The sequence below is a fragment of the Zophobas morio genome, unplaced genomic scaffold, assembly GCF_036711695.1.
Source record: "Zophobas morio isolate AGI-343-1 ecotype UQ-CSIRO unplaced genomic scaffold, CSIRO_AGI_Zmor_V1 ptg000024l, whole genome shotgun sequence".
Classification (NCBI taxonomy): Eukaryota; Metazoa; Arthropoda; class Insecta; order Coleoptera; family Tenebrionidae; genus Zophobas; species Zophobas morio.
Window position 1 is genome coordinate 18,057,139 of NW_026972129.1, and position 19,630 is coordinate 18,076,768.

A 19,630-nucleotide genomic window follows, 5' to 3' on the forward strand; every position below is an offset into this window, starting at 1 on the left:
TCAAATTTTCGGGAAAATGAATTGGGTCGTTTGAATATTGATTTGTAATAATCAATAAAATAACGAAACAATTTACTCACGTATACCTACGTATCAGAGGCAACTGAAAATCGTGTATGTATAAACATTGTTAATTTAAGATGACAGGCGTAACAGCATACGTGAGAGCCAAACACAGAAACTGTAAACAAAACGACCGTCGGTTTTATTGCTTCGACTTCCGCTTATTATATAAAACATTGGGTTTTATTTTAATTCTTGACGGTGAAATTCACAATTGGTTGATTATAAACATGTCTATTTCACATTCGCGGAATCAAGTGAACGCATAAAACAAATGCAGGTCTGTAATGTTAAAGTCGATGTAAATAAGCGTGCTACCCTTATGTTTCAACCGAGTTTTTCCTTTAACAAATTTTGTGTCTACCAAATTGGGTTGGTTGGGGTGTAATACTAATAATAAGTGTTGCCTTTAATTTAATCAATAAAATAAATTGACTTCATTAATTTTTTTGAACCACCTCTTAAGAAAATCTAAAAAATATGAATGGAATGATAAATCACAAGTACAAACTCATCATATTTTTTGCATTTTAGATAGGATTTATTCAGCAAAATTTAAGGGTGACGTCATCAATTTTTTTAGGAGGGATGAACAAATACATTTTGAACAAAAGTTTACCATGCTTATAATAACTTTAAAATATTCCCAAGATTTCAAAGCATTCGGTTTTGTAATTCCTGATTAAATCGATAAAATAAATTCACGCCTTCATTAATTTTTTTGAGTCACCCTGCATATGCAAATCCAAAAATATGAATGGAATGATAAATCACAAGTACAGACTCATCATATTTTGTACATTTTAGATACGATTTATTCGGAAAACTTTTGAGCTGACGTCATCAGTTTTTTGTAGAAGATAACCAAATATATTTTGACTAAAAATTTATTATGCTCTTTATAACCTTAAAACATCTGCAAGATTTCAAAGCATTCGGTTTTGTAGTTCCTGATTAAATCAATAAAATAAATTTACGCATTCATTAATTTTTTTGAGTCACTCTGTATATGCAAATCCAAAAAATATGAATGGAGTGATAAATGACAAGTACAGGCTCATCATATTTTGTACATTTTAGATATGATTTATTCGGCAAACTTTCGAGCTGACGTCATCAAGTTTTTGGAGGGGATAAGCAAATATATTTTGATTAAACATTTATTATGCTCTTTATGACCTTAAAACATCTGCAAGATTTCAGAGCATTCGGTTTTGTAGTTCCTGATTAAATCAATAAAATATATTTACGCATTCATTAATTTTTTTGAGTCACCCTGTATATGCAAATCCAAAAAATATTAATGGAGTGATAGTTCACAAGTACAGACTCATCATATTTTGTACATTTTAGATATGATTTATTCCACAAACTTTTGAGCTGACGTCATCAAGTTTTTGGAGGGGATAAGCAAATATTTTTTGACTAAAGATTTATGATGCTCTTTATAGCCTTAAAACATCTGCAACATTTCAAAGCATTCTGGTTAGCAGATTAAAAATTAAATTTCAAAATGTTGTTTTATAATTTTGATTTTTTTTCCAAAAATCTGGACGTTTCGGGTGAAAAGTCGATTCAGAGTTGTAAACTACATGTGTAGGACTATGTTATTTTATACAATTGAAAACCCATTTACTATGTACAATTTTGAAGTGACGTCATCGCTTTAGTGGTGGGGATGATTCGACAAATTTTGGTTAGCGTTTTACCATCTACATGATATTCTTAATATAAGTACAAAATTTCACAACAATCGGTCGAGTACTTTCGGAGATTATCTGTCTAATAAAAATCCGTGACAACAGACGGACAGACGGACAGACGGACAGACGGACAGACGGACGGACAGACGGACAGACGGACAGACGGACAGACGGACAGACAGACGGAAATGGGAGACCTATTTCTTCGTCTTCTAGGGGTCATGAAAGATCGAGAAAACGTAAAAGTAGAGAGTCGGCCGACGGACTCGATTACAATACTTCCTTTGCTTACGCTCGGGAAGTAAAAATCGGGAAATCGAAAAACTGAAGAACTGAAAATTCAAAAATCGAGAAATCGCTATGTCGAGACACTGAAAAATCGAGAAATAGGAAAATCAAAACATTGCAAAATCCAAAAGTCGAAAACTGGAAAAGTCCAAGAGTCGGAAAAACGAGAAATCGAAAATTTAGAAACGTCAGAAATTGAAATATTGAAAAATCAAAAAATTGAAGAATGAAATAATTGAAAAATCGTAAAACAGAAATATGTAATGGAAAATAGAAAAATCGAAAAATAAAAAAATGAGAAAAAAAAATTGAAAAATCAAAAATCTAAAAAATCGAAAAATTGAAAAATGGAGATACTAAAAATCCAAAAATCGAAAAATCCAGACGTCGAGACACCGAAAAATCGAGAAATAGGAAAATCAAAACATCGAAAAATCCAAAAGTCGAAAACTGGAAAAGTCCAAAAGTCGAAAAATTGAAAACTTAGAAACGTCAAAAATTGAAATATAAAATATGTATTGAAAAATCGAAAAATTTAAGAATAAAAAATTCAAGAATCGAATAATTGAAAAATCGTAAAATACAAATATGTATTGGAAAATAAAACAATCGAAAAATAAAAAATTGAGAAATCGAAAATTTAAAAAAACGAAAATTAAATTGAGAATCTGAAAATCCAAAAATCGATAAATCGAGAAATAGGAAAATCAGAATATCGAGAAATCGAAAATTAAGAAACTTCAAAAATCATAAAATTTAATAATCGTAGAACAGAAATATGTATTGGAAAATAGAGAAATCTAAAAATAAAAAAATTTAGAAATCGAAAAGTCGAGAAAACGAGACATCGAGAAATCGACAAACTGAAAAATCTCAAATTAAAGTATCGAAAAATTTAGAAAATTTAGAAATAGAAAAATTCCCAAAATTGAAGTGTTGAAAAATTGAGAATTCGAAAACTTGAAAAATCGAGAAATCAAAAAAATTTTAAACCTTGAAGAAGTTGAGAAATGGGAAATTGGAAAAAACGAAAAATTGAAATATTAAAAAATTCAAAACTCGTGAAATCGAAAAATGTAACAATTAAAAAAAATGATTAGTTGAAAAATTGAAAAGTGAAAAATCAAAAAACCGAGAAATCGAAAAATTTATAAAATCAAAAAATTAAAATATAAAAAAAATGAAGAATCGAACAATTTAAAAATCCCAAAACTCAAAATAAGTCGAAAAATTGAAAAATCAAAAATCTGAAAAATCGAAAAATTTAAAAATCAAAACATTGAAGACTCGAATTGAAAAATCGTAAAACAGAAATGTGTATTGGAAAATAGAAAAATCGAAAAATAAAAAAATTGAGAAATTAAAAAACTGACAAATCAAAAATCTGAAAAATCGAAAAATTTAAGAATGAAATAATTGAAAAATGGTAAAACAGAAATATGTAATGGAAAATAGAAAAATCGAAAAATAAAGAAATGAGAAATAAAAAAAATTGAGAAATAAAAAAATTGAGAAATCGAAACATTGAGAAATCAAAAAACTGACAAATCAAAAAATTAAAAAATCGAAAAATTGAAGAATTGAGAATCTATGAATCCAAAAATCGAGAAATTGAAAAATCAAAAATCTAAAAAATCTAAAAATTGAAGAATTGAGATTTTAAAAATCCAAAAATCGAAAAATCCAGACGTTGAGACACCGAAAAATCAGGAAATAAGAAAATCAAAACATCGAAAAATCCAGAAGTCGAAAACTGGAAAAGTCCAAAAGTCGAAAAATCGAGAAATCGAAAATTTAGAAACGTCAAAAATTGAAATACAAAATATGTATTGAAAAATCGAAAAATTTAAGAATCAAAAAATTCAAGAATCGAATAATTGAAAAATCGTAAAATACAAATATGTATTGGAAAATAGAACAATCGAAAAATAAAAAATTGAGAAATCGAAAAATTAAAAAAACGAAAAATTGAATTGAGAATCTGAAAATCCAAATTCGATAAATCGAGAAATAGGAAAATCAGAATATCTAGAAATCGAAAATTTACAAACGTCAAAAAAATTTAAAAATCGAAGAATAATAATATGTATTGGAAAATAGAGAAATCTAAAAATAAAAAAATTGAGAAATCGAAAAGTCGAGAAATCGACAAACTGAAAAATCTGAAATTAAAGTATCGAAAAATTTAGAAAATTTATAAATGGAAAAATTCCCAAAATTGAAGTGTTGAAAATTTGAGAAATCAAAAACTTGAAAAATCAAGAAACCAAAAAATTTTAAACCTTGAAGAAGTTGAGAAATGGGAAATTTGAAAAAACGAAAAATTGAAATATTAAAAAATTCAAAACTCGTGAAATCGAAAAATGTAACAATTAAAAAAAATGATAAGTTGAAAAATTTAAAACTAAAAAATCAAAAAACCGAGAAACCAAAAAATTTAAAATTTATAAAATCAAAAAATTAAAATATCAAAAAAATGAAGAATCAAATAATTTAAAAATCCCAAAACTCAAAATAAGTCGAAAAATTGAAAAATTAAAAATCTGAAAAATCGAAAAATTTAAAAATCAAAAAATTGAAGACTCGAATTGAAAAATCGTAAAATGTGTATTGGAAAATAGAAAAATCGAAAACTAAATAAATTGAGCAATCGAAAAATTGAGAAATTAAAAAACTGACAAATCAAAAATCTGAAAAATCGAAAAATTTAAGAATTGAAATTCTAAAAATCCAAAAAGAAGACGAGACATCTAAAAATCGAGAAATAGGAAAATCAAAACATCGAAAAATCCAAAAGTCGAAAACTGGAAAAGTCCGAAAGTCGAAAAATCGAGAAATAAAAAATTTAGAAACTTAAAAAAGTGAAATATTGAAAAATCGAAAAGTTTAAGAGTCAAAAAATTGAAGAATCGAATAATTGAAAAATCGTAAAACACAAATATGTCTTGGAAAATAGAACAATCAGAAAATTCAAAAATCGAGAAATTGAGAAGTTGAGAAACCGAAACATCCAAAAATGAATAAATCGAGAAATAGGAAAATCAGAATATCGAGAAATCGAAAATTTAGAAACGTCAAAAATTCAAATATTGAAAAATTTAAAAATTGAAAAATCGTAAAACAGAAATGTGTTGGAAAATAGAGAAATTGAAGAATCGAAAAATTGATTTACCCAAAAATTGAAAATTGAGAAATTGAACATTGAAAAATCGGGGAAATGAAAAATCGAAAAATTTAAAAATCAAAAAACTGAAAAATCCCAAAACTGAAATAACGAAAAATTGAGAAATAGAAACCTGAATAATCGATACATCGAAACACTGAAAACTCGAAAAGTTGAAAATTGAAAATATTAAGAAAACGAAAAATTATAAAATTTTAACTTTTTCAAAATTTCGATGTCTAGGTTAAAAACTGGTCCACAAGTGTAGGAGTCTGAATGAAATTGAATCGAAAAAATTGAAAAATCAAAAAATATAGTCATCATTGCTAGTGGGGATGATTACCCAAACTTTGCTTAACGTTTTACCATCTACACGATAGTTCTACTATACACATAAAATTTGACAACGACCGGTGCAGTAGTTTCGGAGATTTAGACAAATTTTATGTGTGTATTACAATTATCGTGTAGATGGTAAAACAGTAACCAAAATAATAATAATAAAAATCCGGACAGATGGCAAACAGACAGGGAGAAAGAGAGAGAGACACTCCAGGCGTCATGAAACGTCAAGAAAACATAAAAGTAGCCAGTTAGCTTACGCTCGGAAAGTAAAAAAGTACGGGATTCTACCTGTAACTGATTTGTTTAAACAGCTCTTACTGTATTTAACTTCAGAAGTCAATAAAATTTTAGCACATACAAAAATAACGTTCGCGACATAAAATATGTATGAACGTGAGAAAAGAACAACAGGTAGGAATAACGAAACTATAAATTATTCGATAGTTTAATTAAAATACTAATTTATATGCAAGTACCACTAACTTCATAACTGTGCCAGAAACATTAAAAAACGAGGCCTTATATCTTGGGAACGGATAGAAATATTGAAACTCTGTAAACGTCATTGTTTTTAGCCTAAAGGGTACAGTAGTAGTACATTACAAATGTATGTTCACTATCCATTTCTTTACTGATTGCCTAAATGCACCAATTCTACGAGAAATATAGAAGACCTGGCACCTTTTCGCACGTTTTCAACACTCAGTCTCAATGACTATCAAAGCACAACGCTGGTTTTTGCATTTATTAAAGTCTGTTGCGGTTTTCATAACAATTTTCAACGTTTTCAGGTTCTGCTCCGCCGTCTCGGGCAAGTTCCCGTTTAGATATAACTTCCACGGGTGTTTCTGGGACTCTCACAGCCCCATCCACCCCCCATGTAAGCCCTCCAATATCACCTAAGCGTAGAGGAACAGTTCTGGTGCCTCTTGCACTGAAGGAAGACGATTTCGATTCATAGCCCACGCCACAAGATGCGATTATTCGATATCGTTAATAAAGTTAAACTCCAGAGGTTACAGCAAATCGAAATTTGATGTTTGACGCCCTTATCTGAGCATGGCAGAAGGTAAAAAAGGTGCAGATATTGTCGTTGGTTGTGATTTTAAAATAAAGAATTTATATACACCGTGGCCACTAGCAGCTTAATGCTAAATATGTAAGGAAACACTGCTTAAATTCCATCCGTGTCGTGTGTAGTTAAAGTAGTACCATTTTAGGATTAGTAGGAAAAATTGTGGTATAATGTAACTCATCATATCATCTCCCTATTACGACTGATTTGTACCCATTTTGAACCTTTATTCGTATGCGATAGATTACCAAATCGTCCATTTAAAATAATTAGCCGCTCTAGAAACATATTTTGTTGTTTATGAACCTGATCGGATGAATTTTTGAGCGAAGCAGAAACGGAAAAATCAGATTTTTGGCTACAGAATCACGCACAAATAGATGTTAAACATATTCCCTCTATAGATTTCAGTTTGAATGACGTGGTTCTTACATTAAGAAAGTGGTGGTGATCTACTAAAGATCTGCTAGTGGTTGTATATACAAAGAAAGGTTTAAGTCACGAATCTTGGTAACTCTAGTGGGTTCTACAGATGAAATTACAACACAATACAGTTTTTATTAATCAAGTACAGATCTGATCGAATTAGGCAATCAGGGGATTCATTAATTTCTACACTAGATATACAAAAAAGAAAATGCCAAAAGACATAACTTTGTAAGGAAAAATTGTAGTAATATCAGCGAAAGCGCATTTTATACATTTAAAAAAAACATATACATGCATATTTATAAATAAATATAAAATTAGTAAAACAATCGGTGCGACAATTCAAACTCGCCCAATTTAATTATTGCTAATAATTTCACACTCCCGGAATCTAAAGATTTTTTATTTATATAAACATAGAATCTGTTACAATTTTTTTGTACCGCTCATTTACGATTTAAGTAATTTTTAAAAACAAAATTTAATGAGAAAAACGAATACTAATCACCATTTTTGCCTTACCCTTTCCTATATTCTAGTTAAGTTGTTACATTAGCTTTTGTAAAATGTAACAGTACGTCTGAACACAATCATTTATTTGCGAAAGTCATTTTGTAAGTAAACTAAACAAAGAGTAATAGCGTTTTACGGGGATAACAACATGTTTGAGCTAGTCTCAATGGACTGACTTACCATTTGATGATCTATTAATACAGACACAACTCATCACAGCACAAGATTGTTTTACTAAAATAAAAAACATATACAAACATTTAAAACATGATCATAATTATTGTTAATGAAAGCAATGATTTTTACCAATGTGAGAGTAGACCGTAAATAGTGTGCTCAACAGGCTTAGTAAAACAGTTATTATTAAGTAGCACAAATTATAATATTACTTAGTGATAAAGTTAAATTTTATTAGAGGTGTAGGTTGTTGTTCTTGGTGCTGGTCGCCAGTTTATTGCAATAATGACACATTTATTGTTATTAGTTTAAGGTACAGTTTAATATTGTTATTAAATGCACTCGATAGGTATACATATTTTGTATAACTTGAATTATGTAAAATAATGTATAATACAAACCAAATTGAAATAGTACCTAACGAACTAAAAAACTAATCCCATACCTACACTGTGAAATGGATCTGTACACTCACTAAAGCGTCAGGTTGGTAAAAAAGGAAAATTACACCAACGAAATTAAAAAAAAAACGCTACTTAAAGGGTGAACAGATACATTTCATCTGCAGTTTACTGTTTGAAGCTGGGATTGAAACTGAAGCTCAATTTATAATCAAAATTTAAGAAAACCAATTTGGGACCTAGTTTCAGTTCTTGCTTCAGTGGTTACAGTTCACTTGACCCCGACGAGAATTTGCCCAAATCGTTGTTACTGATTCATATGTTAATAATAGTGGTATTTTTTTACCTAATTAATTGCTATTTTTGACAAACATTGTGAATATCAAATATATACTAAAAGTGATGGAAATGGAAACGACGACCTTTTATGAAATTGTTACTTCAACGACATACTCATCTATAAATTCTCAGGATATCTCTATTTACGTAAGAGTGAAAGAGAATAAATCAATATGTGCAATAATCTGCACGAGCAGTGATTGACATTCCTATTCATCAAAAGCATGTTCATTTCAACCTACTCTAGTTGCAGTAACAATTTCCATTTCTGTTTTATTGTAGCGATAATTTTTTCTTCACGTATTTAACAAAACATACACATCTTGCACAAAATAGTGGTTGTCTATGAAACTAATAAGATAAGCGCGCAAGGAAGTGGTATAAAGTATAAATAGTCAACAGTGCGGCAGAAATGAGGTATAAGGCTGGTTTAAATAATGTTACGACGAAACATGAGGATGCACCTAATTATTTGAATTAATCAAACACCCAAAAATCATTTTTTTCACAAAATTAGTAATAATTAGGATTTTGGCGACGCCATCTGTCTGAACCATCTATATTTGAATTTCAACAAATCGAACTTTCACTATTCACTAAAAAAAAGTGTTAACACAACTTCGAGTTATGACAGGTGTACAATTTTATACTAAAACTAGACCAAGCTATAGAGTGAACTAAAAATATATGTCCATTTACATAAACACATACAAAAAAATAAATAAAAATCAGTACAATCTAAACCTAAAGTCTCGTGCCTTGTTCGCTTAAAAACTGCACGAACACAGTGAACATCACGATTTTGAGTTACGAGGTTCGACTTACGGAAGTTCGACTGTATGCATCAATTTTAACAAACATACAGTGTTGATTAATTCAAATAATTTAACAGTATTATGATGACACCATTTTACTCGTACGTGGTGCCTGACACGGTTTCTAAAGTAATGGTGATAAAGGATAATCGTGAGTCGGTTTTTGAATACTTAAGAATGATAAGAAAAAGAAAGTACAAAACAGATTATTTTGCGATTTTTTTACAATTGCAACGCTTTGCCAATCAATATCTTCAATATAATATATAAAGAGCGTTTATTTTATATTGTAGATAAAAATGTAATCACGCGCATGACCCGTAGAAGTGTCCTTATTTAAGCTACGTGTTTGGTTTTGTTGGATGTTGTGTACAGACGACAAAATGTGTCAGCTTATAATTCACTTATGTGCATGTTCACAAAATAATCGGTCCAATACTTTTATAGTAAAAAAAATGCTTGCAAACATGAACATAAGTCTCTTATAAAATTATTAACAGACAAACACTGCATTATATTTTGATCACATTTATCATCTGTACATCCATCCTCTAGATGCAATACTGTATTAAATTTTTATTCCATTTTATCCCATGTGTTTGCAAAGTTATCAATAAAGAAAAAGTTAACCCACTTGTTTTTTTTACAATAAAAATACACTGCGTTTCATTAAATGTTTTATTAATGTCTGCGTACATCATCAACGTGAATATAAAATTTACCAATACAAATGCAATACTTTGAAACAACAATAAATAATAATACACACCAAAAAATTAAAAAAGTGTTTGATTTACACAAGTAAACAACTTTCCACGGGAAACAAATTAAAGTTAATCGAATACACTAACCAAATTATCTATTTCCTCATTAAGCTGAGGATTCATCCAATCTAAACTTATATTGTCTAAGTGATTATCAAAATCAACAATTAAATTGTATCCACTGCGTTCTAATAGGCCTGAGCAAACATCTAACGCCGTGTCCGGATTTAAACAAATGCGGTTTGTGTCAGATGGCTTGTAACTACCATCAACAAACTGGGCCACTTTTAGAGCCACATTGTCCATGTGAATGCCTAATTTGGTATTATCCACCTAAAGACAAAAAAATCAAATCCTGTTCAAATCTCACTAATGTGCTATTTACCACAACTAGACATGGAGACGGAAAGTTAGACGGTAATTTATCGGCTATTCGATGAGTCGCTTTTTCAAATGAACAATCCCTTATGTTTTCTAAAGCTGTGTAATATCCCGAAATTACTAAATCTTGTTGTGATGCAAGTTCATCAATCTTAAATCCGGTAATTAAGTACAGTAATTGAGTAAATGATGTGTACTTACTTGCATTAGGGCTATTTCAGCCATCGGTGTTAAATTAAGCGCAATATGAAAAAGGGGGACAGCATCGACAAACTCGATTTCTTTCCCTTTTGATGACGAAGACTTCGATAATAACACACCGTTCACAGAACAGTGAGGGTATTTCGCGGCGTGCAAAATTATTTTGCAGTAAGCTCTCGCTGAAAATGTTATATCAGACATTATTATTGATTTAAAGTACTGACAATCACGCTTAATTTGAGGTTAACTCAGTGCAGTACTGCAGTTTGACGTAGCATAAACAAAATCCCTAGATTCAAAACAAAGATTTTTAAAAATTTTTTCGTATTTATTTTACACACAGCTGTAAAGTGTAAATTGTATGTCGGTTTTATATTGAATTGAGTAAAATGAAAAAGTTATTAAGTTTCATTTATTTTAATGCAAGTTTTAATTCTGGACACGTCATTCCAAATCAGATCCTGACGTCATGATAACGTCAACGACACATGTTACATGTCAATAAATGTCAATCTGACGTACGAAAATATGTCGACTGTCAATTCAGTAAAAATGTGTTTTCATCATGAACAATAACAAACAAAGTAAGAAAAATCATGAAGAAATAAAGCATATATTTACTGGTTTGAACCGAGAATTTCTCAAGTCTGGATTTAGTACAAAGGAACTTTACAATGCTTGCCTACCATCAGAACGTTCAAATTACGCAAATTCTGGATTATTTATAGCGTTTTTAGGATTAGCGTTCCTAGTAATCAGTACCTATCAATATGAAGTATTTTCAACTGCCATCAATTACTTCCTGGGAGTTCGGTGTATTGTCCCGAACAACTATTTTGTATGGGAAGCTACCAGACCAGTATCAGACTGCAACTTTTGTATAAATATTACCAATCCTATCGTACTACAAAATGTAACAAGAGAAGAGTTTGCTCCATATGCCTACACATCTAAACCAGTAGTTATAAAAAAGGCATTTTTACACTGGGCAGCGATGAAACACTTTGATTTTAATTTTTTTAAAGAACTTTATAGCAGCATAGAAGATTCCTACAGAAGTGTGGATGAGGAGTGCCAATTTTTACATTTTAAATCAAATTTTATTTCTATACGTGATGTTTTTGAAATGACTGAAGCTCGAATTAAAAATCAACCAGGGGAAAAATCATGGTATGTGGGATGGTAAGTGTACACGTATTATTGTGCTTTTGTGTTAATAATGTCAATACAAAGGGGCAACTGCCATCCACAAATATTAGCTGAAATGAGAAGATACTATCCTAAACCACATTTCCTGCCAGAATCGTGTGAAATCCCATCTAAAGAATACGTTTTCATGGGTTATGACGATGGTGCCACCATGCATGTAAGTACTAACACCTTGTAAGACAAAAATTTTCTAAACAAATTACAGCTGGATTTTATAAATCGCTTGATGTGGCAAGCTCAATTAAAAGGCTCTAAAACTTGGCATTTAATTCCACCACCAGAGTGTGAAGATGTTTGCTCACAATTTTCGTTTTTAGTAGAACCAGGAGATGCCAGTAAATCAATAAAAAAAAAAAGGTTTGTTTGTTAGTAATGCATTTATTTTAGTTTTAGTTGATACAAGAGTTTGGTATCATGGAACAACAATCACTCCAGGCGAATTTAGTCTTTCTGTTCAGTCTGAATATGGTTGACTGCGTAAAAAATCACGCATAGGATGTACTCAAATTTGATAAAAGTCTGATTTTATCTAGTGCCAATAGACAATTTTTAAATTCAGCCAAAGACTTTAAGCTCATAAACGTCCTATTATTTATTTATTTTTACTAGTCTTCTTTTTTAACTTTAGTCATTTTCTTTTATTGTATTTTAGTTACCAGTAAAACAAATTGGAGTAGTGTGGAATGAAAATGTATATAATGTTTTTTACTATCTATAGTTTCACAATAATGCTAACCCAACATTATTTTTGTGCCATTCTTTGTTCAGTTTTAAGTTAAGGATTGTTTGAAACCATGGAACCATAAGGTGAAATTATTTTGTGACTTGGAACTTATGGTTTTATGTTATTTTATATATATTATTATTTACAAAAGTCATTTTATTTTAGTCAAGATAAATGCTCTTTAATTTAACCAAAGTCATTGTATGTTCAAATAATTTAAAAAATAGGTGCACTTTTATTATTTGTGAGGTTTCTGAGAAATTTGTATACAAACCCACCACAAAAGTTTAAGGCACTTATTTATTTATCACGTAGAATATTTTCGTGTTGAAAGTTTTAAGATTAATATTTTTAAAAATAAACGGGAATTAATTATTATTAACTAATTTTTTTTCCTAATTTAATCCGTTTTGTTGTGTATACGCAGACCAAACGTATTATTGAAGTTTAAATTTGCCACGTTTCTTGCTGTCAACTTTTGACATATGGCAGGCAAGATGCCAACATAAATATTGACAAAATCGCTACTTGGAATAATTTCTGTGCAGAATAAAAGCGTTTATTTATAATCTTTTGCTCATTTGTATTTGCATCCATTCATTTTCAGTTGCAGTTATTTCTATATAAGTAATAAAACATTTTTGGTACCTATTAACGTTCTTTCTGTGAGTCACACGTTTCGGTCTTCGTTTCAAGATGGAGTGTGTAGGTAAGGGATTCTTTAAATTTCTTGTTAATTAAATGATTTTTGTTTTCTCCCGGTACATTTAACTCACATTTGAACCCTTTTAATTCGGTCGATTAGACTGTCAATATCTTTCACAGTATGTGATTTAGTTTTCTTGAAATTGTTGCAAGTCATTATCTGTCAAACATTCCATTGAAGTTCTCTGCCATACATTATCAAAGAAAAGTGTCATTCTTTTTCTCCAAAAAAATGAAACGCGGTTATTGTGAGCTTTGGTTTCCAATTTCTGCAAGTATTAATTCGTCTTATTGTAGCTAGCGAAAATGACAGCAAAATTTCAAACATCTCTGAAGAGAACCGAACCAAAGACGACAGTGATAAGTTGAATGAGCCTTCAGAGTGCAAAATACCTAAAACTGACATAAGTGAAAGTAAATCAAATGAAGAAGTGAGTGAAGTAATAGAAGTTAAAGTAGTTTACAACAAAAAGAAATATGATGTAAGTGCACCAGCAAACTGCTCAATTGCAGACTTTAAAAAACAGCTACAGGGTCTCATAGGTATAAAGCGTGTTTTATGACGAGCGGGCGGTGTTAATCATGAGTTTTAGGAATACCTGATTCCATGCAAAAATTAATGTATAAAGGACTTTTACAAGATAGTCAAACTTTGTCCACTGCTGGGATAACAAAAGGTTCTAAAATTATGTTAGTCGGTTCTACATTAAATGACGTTTTGGCGGTGTCGTCGGTTAGTAAACAAGTAAGTCGGTGACTCACTAGGAATATTGGTTTCATTGTAGTTTATAGGATGTTGCAGAAATGGAAAAAGCCACTACTGTTAAAGAACCATTATGCAAACAAAAAATACACAGAAAAGTTTTGGATAAAGGTGTACCTGAAGATGCAATGCCTGGAATTAAAAATTTGAAGGTGGGTAGTAATCCATTTAAGTCAAATTAATGGAATTTGTGTGATGATATAGGAAGGCCTGCCTCCCTTGCCTTTGTCTGGAATGTTGAATAAACATGGAGGAAAAGTTAGACTGACATTTAAATTAGAAAGTGACCAGTTGTGGCTAAGCACTAAGGAACGTACTGAAAAGCTACCAATGGGATCAATCAAAAGTATAGTTTCAGAGTCAATTGAAGGCCATGAGGAATACCACATACTGGTAGTAGATTTTAGTGTAATTACAATAATCTGGTTTTATTTTCCAGGGTTTGCAATTAGGTCCTACAGAAGCGTCAAGATACTGGATCTATTGGGTGCCTGCACAATATGTAGACGCAATTAAAGATGCAATTTTAGGTAAATGGCAGTACTTCTGACTTAGTTGTGCGCGCCAAGCTAACAGTATTGAGATCAACACATTTAATTTTATGTTAATGTATGTGCAGAGATTACATTAATCTTTTACATGCATCTTGACTTAACGGGGAATCAATAAATAGTTTTATTTCACTATTGGATTTATTTGTATGAAATTTTGTACTTTTTGTAGGTTTGCTTTGTGATAATGATACTTGATATTGTTAGCATAACTGCTTTGAATTCAAGTGATGAACTCAATATTTGTGATGTATGTTGATTGGTAGAGTTGACAACAAGTTCTAAAATTCTTTGTATTCACCTCACAAACTACCTTATTGTTGACTGTATCATTTCAACAAAACTGTTATATACCTAATTTTTATAAAAACTCTACAAATGATTTCTCAGTAGTTATATGTTAATTAAGATTTTCAGTTTGTATCGTGTGATTAAAAACAAATACATAATTATGTTTTAAATAATAGTTGTGTGTTTAAATTTGCGGACGCATTGAAACCGGTGAAAGTGAAAAATGCACTAGATTTATATTTCCCGCCACACCTTCGTTGGCAGCAGTGGCATCCTGTCAGATCTGTCAAAAATTTATAGTACAAACTAGGAACGCCAAACTCACCGTTGTTTTCGCGGGTTAATTGTTATTTATTATTATTAAATAAATTAAAATGCCCCCCAAGAAGCGTGAGAAAGATCTGGACTCCTCCAAGAATCCACGAATCGACCATATACAAGCCGATCACGAATTATTCCTTCAAGCCTTTGAAAGTAAGTTCCAAGTATTTGACCTCATACTGGGAAACCAAAGATTAAACGTAAACATTATTTTTCACAGAACCCACCCAAATTTATCGGTATTTAAGAACAAGAAATATGTGTTCTGTAAGTAAGACCCTTCACCTTTGAAAAACTTTTAACTACAGCATGCTTAACTTGCAGCCAATTTTTCTCAACAGAACATTAACGTACATGCGATATCGGATGTCCAGGAGTCACAAATCACGAATAAATTTCAAGGTGGATTCGATTTTAGACAAAGTGACGTCCAGACAGGACCATTCCACTATACAACCAGGTTTTATAAATATTACATTCTTAGGGTTTAGTGATAAAAGCCTTGATCATAGTGCTCAAACTGCTCAGGTGGAAACAGTACTTTTAAAAATAAGCCACAAAAAACGTAAAGATAGCTCAGCTCCAAGCATGCAGATTTCGCTTGGGACTGCTGAAATCCCCGTAAACCCCGACGACCAGCAGATACCTATGACAGCCCCCACAATAAGTGTTTCAACAGATTCCTTCAACCCATCGAACGGGCCGTTAGCGAAATCGTACATTTTTCTTTTCCGCGTTAAAATTCATATCGAAAGAGCGAATTCCGACGAGGAGGAACCCGCGTTGAAAAAGCGAAAATCGAACGGTACCACTGATATGATGAACGAAAAAATCTATGGAGCTGAGCTAACTGTGTATGATAAGTATAATCGGTGCTATTTAGCTGACGGTGATTACGACGTCATACTCCAAGATTTTACCTCGCTGACTAAATCTTCCCCAAAAAAACCTTCGAGCTGGGAGAATGGTAAAGATATCATAGAGACCTGTGGCAATATTAACTTAATGATGAAAGGGGGTGCAATGTTGAAATTTAAGTTGAATTGGTCTCCGGAAGCTTGCGCAAAGTACGTAGATCGCCCTAAACTCTACCCTTTGAGCGAGAACAAAGAAAATATCCCTTTAGTTAATAACAATGACAATAAGGAAAAACTTCAAATTGTGTACCAATTCGTGTATAATAACAATTCCCGCCAGCAAACTGAAGCCTGCGAGGACTTGCACTGTCCTTGGTGTAGCATAAATTCTGATCAGTTGTACACCTTGCTCAAACACTTGAAGCTGTGTCATTCTCGATTCACGTTCACGTATGTTCCAATATCAGTGGGGGCGCGTATCGATGTGGCTATCAATGAATTGTACGATGGCTCGTACACTGGGTCGCCACACGACTTGATCTCCCAACCCACGGTGTGTGCGTTTTCGAGGAACGGTCCAGTTCGCAGAGCTTCAGTCACCCATATCCTGGTGTGCCATCCGAAACGTGCCAAACCCAGCTTATCCGAATTCCTGGAGCTGGATGACTGCGAATATGACGGCCAAAGACCATTTATCACGGGCCATAATCGTCTGTATCACCATACAACGACCTGCCTGCCCATTTATCCCAAAGAGATGGATGTAGATTCGGAGGGGGAGAATGATCCAGAGTGGCTCCGAAACAAGACCATGATGATGATCGACGAGTTCACCGACGTGAATGAAGGCGAAAAGGAGTTGATGAAAATGTGGAATTTGCATGTGATGAAGTATGGGTTCGTGGGAGACTGCCAAATACCGCTAGCTTGTCAGATGTTCGTGCAACATAAGGGCAAAGAATTGTTGCTGAAAAATTTATACAAGAACTTTGTGTTGCACATGGGGAGTTTGTTCGACTTCGGGTTGGTTAGTGCGGTTTGCTTGTACACGACCATACAGAAACTTCAAGAAATGGCTGGTGAGACAGGAGCCATACGTAACGTTCTGAAGGAATCCCGCGAGGCACAGATCGACAATTGGTCGAAAAATGGAATTCAAAGTAGTGATAAACCCAGTACAAGCAAAAGTACTGGGAGGAAAACAGGGAACGTGGGGATGCAGAGGAGGAAAGGAACGCCGACGCCTTCAGAAACCCCCATCAGGAGGAAATCTGTTGGAGGAGAGACGAGTAGGAAGCGTCCCTAAACAAAGATTAGGTAGTTATAAAAAGGTATTATGCGTGTGATATCCGACTTCTGTTTTGTCCATAATCAGAAATTTTGTATAGCAAGACTGTAAAATAATCAATACGAAATAGTTGGACGCTATTTCTGAATAAATTATTGACTCGTATACCAATATAATTTTTTAAAGTCTGCATTTTCTTTCGCCGGCTTGTCTGTAGCTTAGAACTGTAATTATTTCTAAAGATTCACTGCCTTATAAAATTGGCCTTCTAGTCAAATAATTTTGTAACCTATTGAATTTATTTCTATCATTGTTTTAAATAATTATTTTACAATAGTTGATTGCAATTAGGCCTTGGATGTGCATTACTCATTTTAGATTACATAATTTTTATCAAAGTCCCAGACGCTAATTGTGGTCAGCTATATCACGTTAGTAAATTTTATAAACCCATATCAGGGTTAATTTAATCTCAAATATACATGATATTGCGTATAAGACACATATGTTTACAATTTACGCAATGACATGTTTATATAGTGTAATTCGACACTATGTTAAGTGTTCAGTTTCGCACAAATAGGAAATTGAATTAATCCCAAATTTTAAATCAATGACTTTTAATTGATGCAACATTCTTGTAATGTTTAATTTTATTATTTCCCTATGTGCTGTATATACTGTACGTGTTCAATTTTAACTTTGTAGTTTTTTAATATATTGTAAGTTATTTACTTTTTTAATTATATTGTTTTCTTTCAAACGCTTCAGATTTTTGAATGTTACTTCCTAAATGATTGTTCTAAATTGAATAGAAATAAACATAAAGGTTGCAAACCGCTACGAACACAACTGAAACATGAGCAGCAACAGTATTTATATCTGAGTAGTTGTATTGGCATGTCTATTACATTTTTCATATAGAGGTCCGAAGTATTTTAACATGGCGCAAATCATGTCTCAAGAATGCACTATGAAAACAAATATTTTGCCGCTTCATATCTTCAGTGGATGTAACTATTCACCAAGTTGCTGATGAGTGATGAGTACTAAAGTGTGAACGCACAAAAAACAAGCTAATTATGTTATTCTACTAAGCGTTTTTTCGTTATCCTCGTTAAACCTAGTACTTAATGTAACATTTTACATATCGAAATGTGTTTTTTTTTTATTTTTTCTGTTAACGATATAATTGTTTAAAAATTATGTAGTTCAGTTTTATATACAAGAAAATGTTTCGCTGTTCTGTTCTTGTGTAAGTTTATGTTTGCTTTAATAAAATGTTGAGGTCATCAGTGACTGAAAATAGTTACATAAAACGTCAAAATAAATATATTGTTAGTTAATTTGAATAATGCCTTTGCGAAATGTTAATTATGTATACTTTTTACCGCAAACGAATGTACATACAATATATGCTTCTTGAAAATTTTACTCATTAGGTCCCCTAAATTCAAATAGTCGTCAACCATAAAAAAAACGGTTTCATTAGAACTGTTCATAAAAGTCTAATTAGTTCCCCTGGAAATGTTCCAGTAATCAGTAATCACCGTTGTTTATCCATATTTGTTTTATAGTAACGAGATATCGCGTTGCACATATTTAAATTTGAAACTAATCAGACATACAACATCCTAGTCGTAAACGTGACCTTTATCGTAACTGAACTTACTTGGATACCGTGTTATCTCGAAAAGAATTATTGTCGGTGATATTAAATAATAGTGTTATGTCTATATTTACTAGAAAATGGCCATACAATTCGTGAATACGAAGTAGCAAACTAGATTTTGAAAGTGTCTTTACGTGAATAAAAAATGCAAATTCGATGTGTAATTTGTTAGTATTAAGTGGGCTCGACGCGAAGAAATTCTAACATGAACACGAAACGCCGTCGTTTCAAAATGAACGTTACTTCTTGTGTCCTTTAACCACCGTTTTGTTTCATTTTATGCGTATATGTAGTATTGTAATGACAAAGTTTAACTTCCAGCAGTGTTCATTTAGAATATACATTTTTCAGTAGTAATGTCGCGGGGAATCAATATGGAACGTGCTGTACTGGAACGGAACACATTATTTCAGAATACATCAAAGAAACGAAACAATTATAATGTATTTTGGACCAAAAGAAACACGAAAGTGATTATACCACGTCATCAAGGATATAATCACCGACATACCTATGTAAAGAAAATGCTGTTGCCATTGGTTAATGCTTTAGTGAGTTGTCTAGCAGGCTATGTGCCACGTTTATACGTTGC

The 19,630-nt window shown here is 31.8% G+C and overlaps 5 protein-coding genes across 7 annotated transcripts in view; 4 read left to right on the forward strand and 1 right to left on the reverse strand.

Annotated features, from left to right (window-relative positions):
• The window catches only part of LOC135135147 (dual specificity protein phosphatase 22), a 65,389-nt gene extending 55,573 nt beyond the window's left edge, over positions 1 to 9,816 (forward strand). For both annotated transcript variants that reach the window (XM_064064143.1, XM_064064142.1), the window contains exon 6: positions 6,354 to 9,816. In XM_064064143.1, the coding sequence (XP_063920213.1) occupies positions 6,354 to 6,523 (170 nt within the window). In that variant the 3' untranslated portion in view covers positions 6,524 to 9,816. The remainder of the gene's footprint in view (positions 1 to 6,353) is intronic.
• A 159-nt stretch (positions 9,817 to 9,975) lies between these two features.
• LOC135135148 (ER membrane protein complex subunit 8/9 homolog) lies at positions 9,976 to 10,916 on the reverse strand. The gene is made up of 3 exons (XM_064064144.1): positions 10,658 to 10,916; positions 10,461 to 10,607; positions 9,976 to 10,408 (listed from the first exon to the last, which is right to left on the reverse strand). The coding sequence occupies exons 1-3, from the start codon at positions 10,856 to 10,858 to the stop codon at positions 10,145 to 10,147; spliced, it is 612 nt and encodes a 203-aa protein (XP_063920214.1). The 5' UTR covers positions 10,859 to 10,916; the 3' UTR covers positions 9,976 to 10,144.
• A 195-nt stretch (positions 10,917 to 11,111) lies between these two features.
• LOC135134941 (uncharacterized) lies at positions 11,112 to 12,968 on the forward strand. The gene is made up of 4 exons (XM_064063848.1): positions 11,112 to 11,839; positions 11,891 to 12,023; positions 12,072 to 12,201; positions 12,254 to 12,968. The coding sequence occupies exons 1-4, from the start codon at positions 11,223 to 11,225 to the stop codon at positions 12,337 to 12,339; spliced, it is 966 nt and encodes a 321-aa protein (XP_063919918.1). The 5' UTR covers positions 11,112 to 11,222; the 3' UTR covers positions 12,340 to 12,968.
• A 118-nt stretch (positions 12,969 to 13,086) lies between these two features.
• Positions 13,087 to 15,075, forward strand: LOC135134890 (ubiquitin domain-containing protein UBFD1-like). 2 transcript variants are annotated; one of them, XM_064063768.1, is made up of 6 exons: positions 13,087 to 13,299; positions 13,593 to 13,838; positions 13,889 to 14,040; positions 14,088 to 14,210; positions 14,263 to 14,451; positions 14,498 to 15,075. In XM_064063768.1, exons 1-6 carry the CDS (start codon positions 13,287 to 13,289, stop codon positions 14,606 to 14,608), a joined length of 834 nt encoding a protein of 277 aa, XP_063919838.1. In that variant the 5' UTR covers positions 13,087 to 13,286; the 3' UTR covers positions 14,609 to 15,075. The 2 variants fall into 2 exon arrangements, with proteins under 2 accessions (XP_063919838.1, XP_063919837.1); XM_064063767.1 differs by lacking the exon at positions 13,087 to 13,299 and adding an exon at positions 13,433 to 13,543.
• A 118-nt stretch (positions 15,076 to 15,193) lies between these two features.
• LOC135135201 (polycomb protein SUZ12) lies at positions 15,194 to 18,129 on the forward strand. Its single transcript, XM_064064211.1, has 3 exons — positions 15,194 to 15,374; positions 15,442 to 15,488; positions 15,546 to 18,129. Exons 1-3 carry the CDS (start codon positions 15,275 to 15,277, stop codon positions 17,382 to 17,384), a joined length of 1,986 nt encoding a protein of 661 aa, XP_063920281.1. The 5' UTR covers positions 15,194 to 15,274; the 3' UTR covers positions 17,385 to 18,129.
• The last annotated feature ends 1,501 nt before the right edge of the window (positions 18,130 to 19,630 follow it).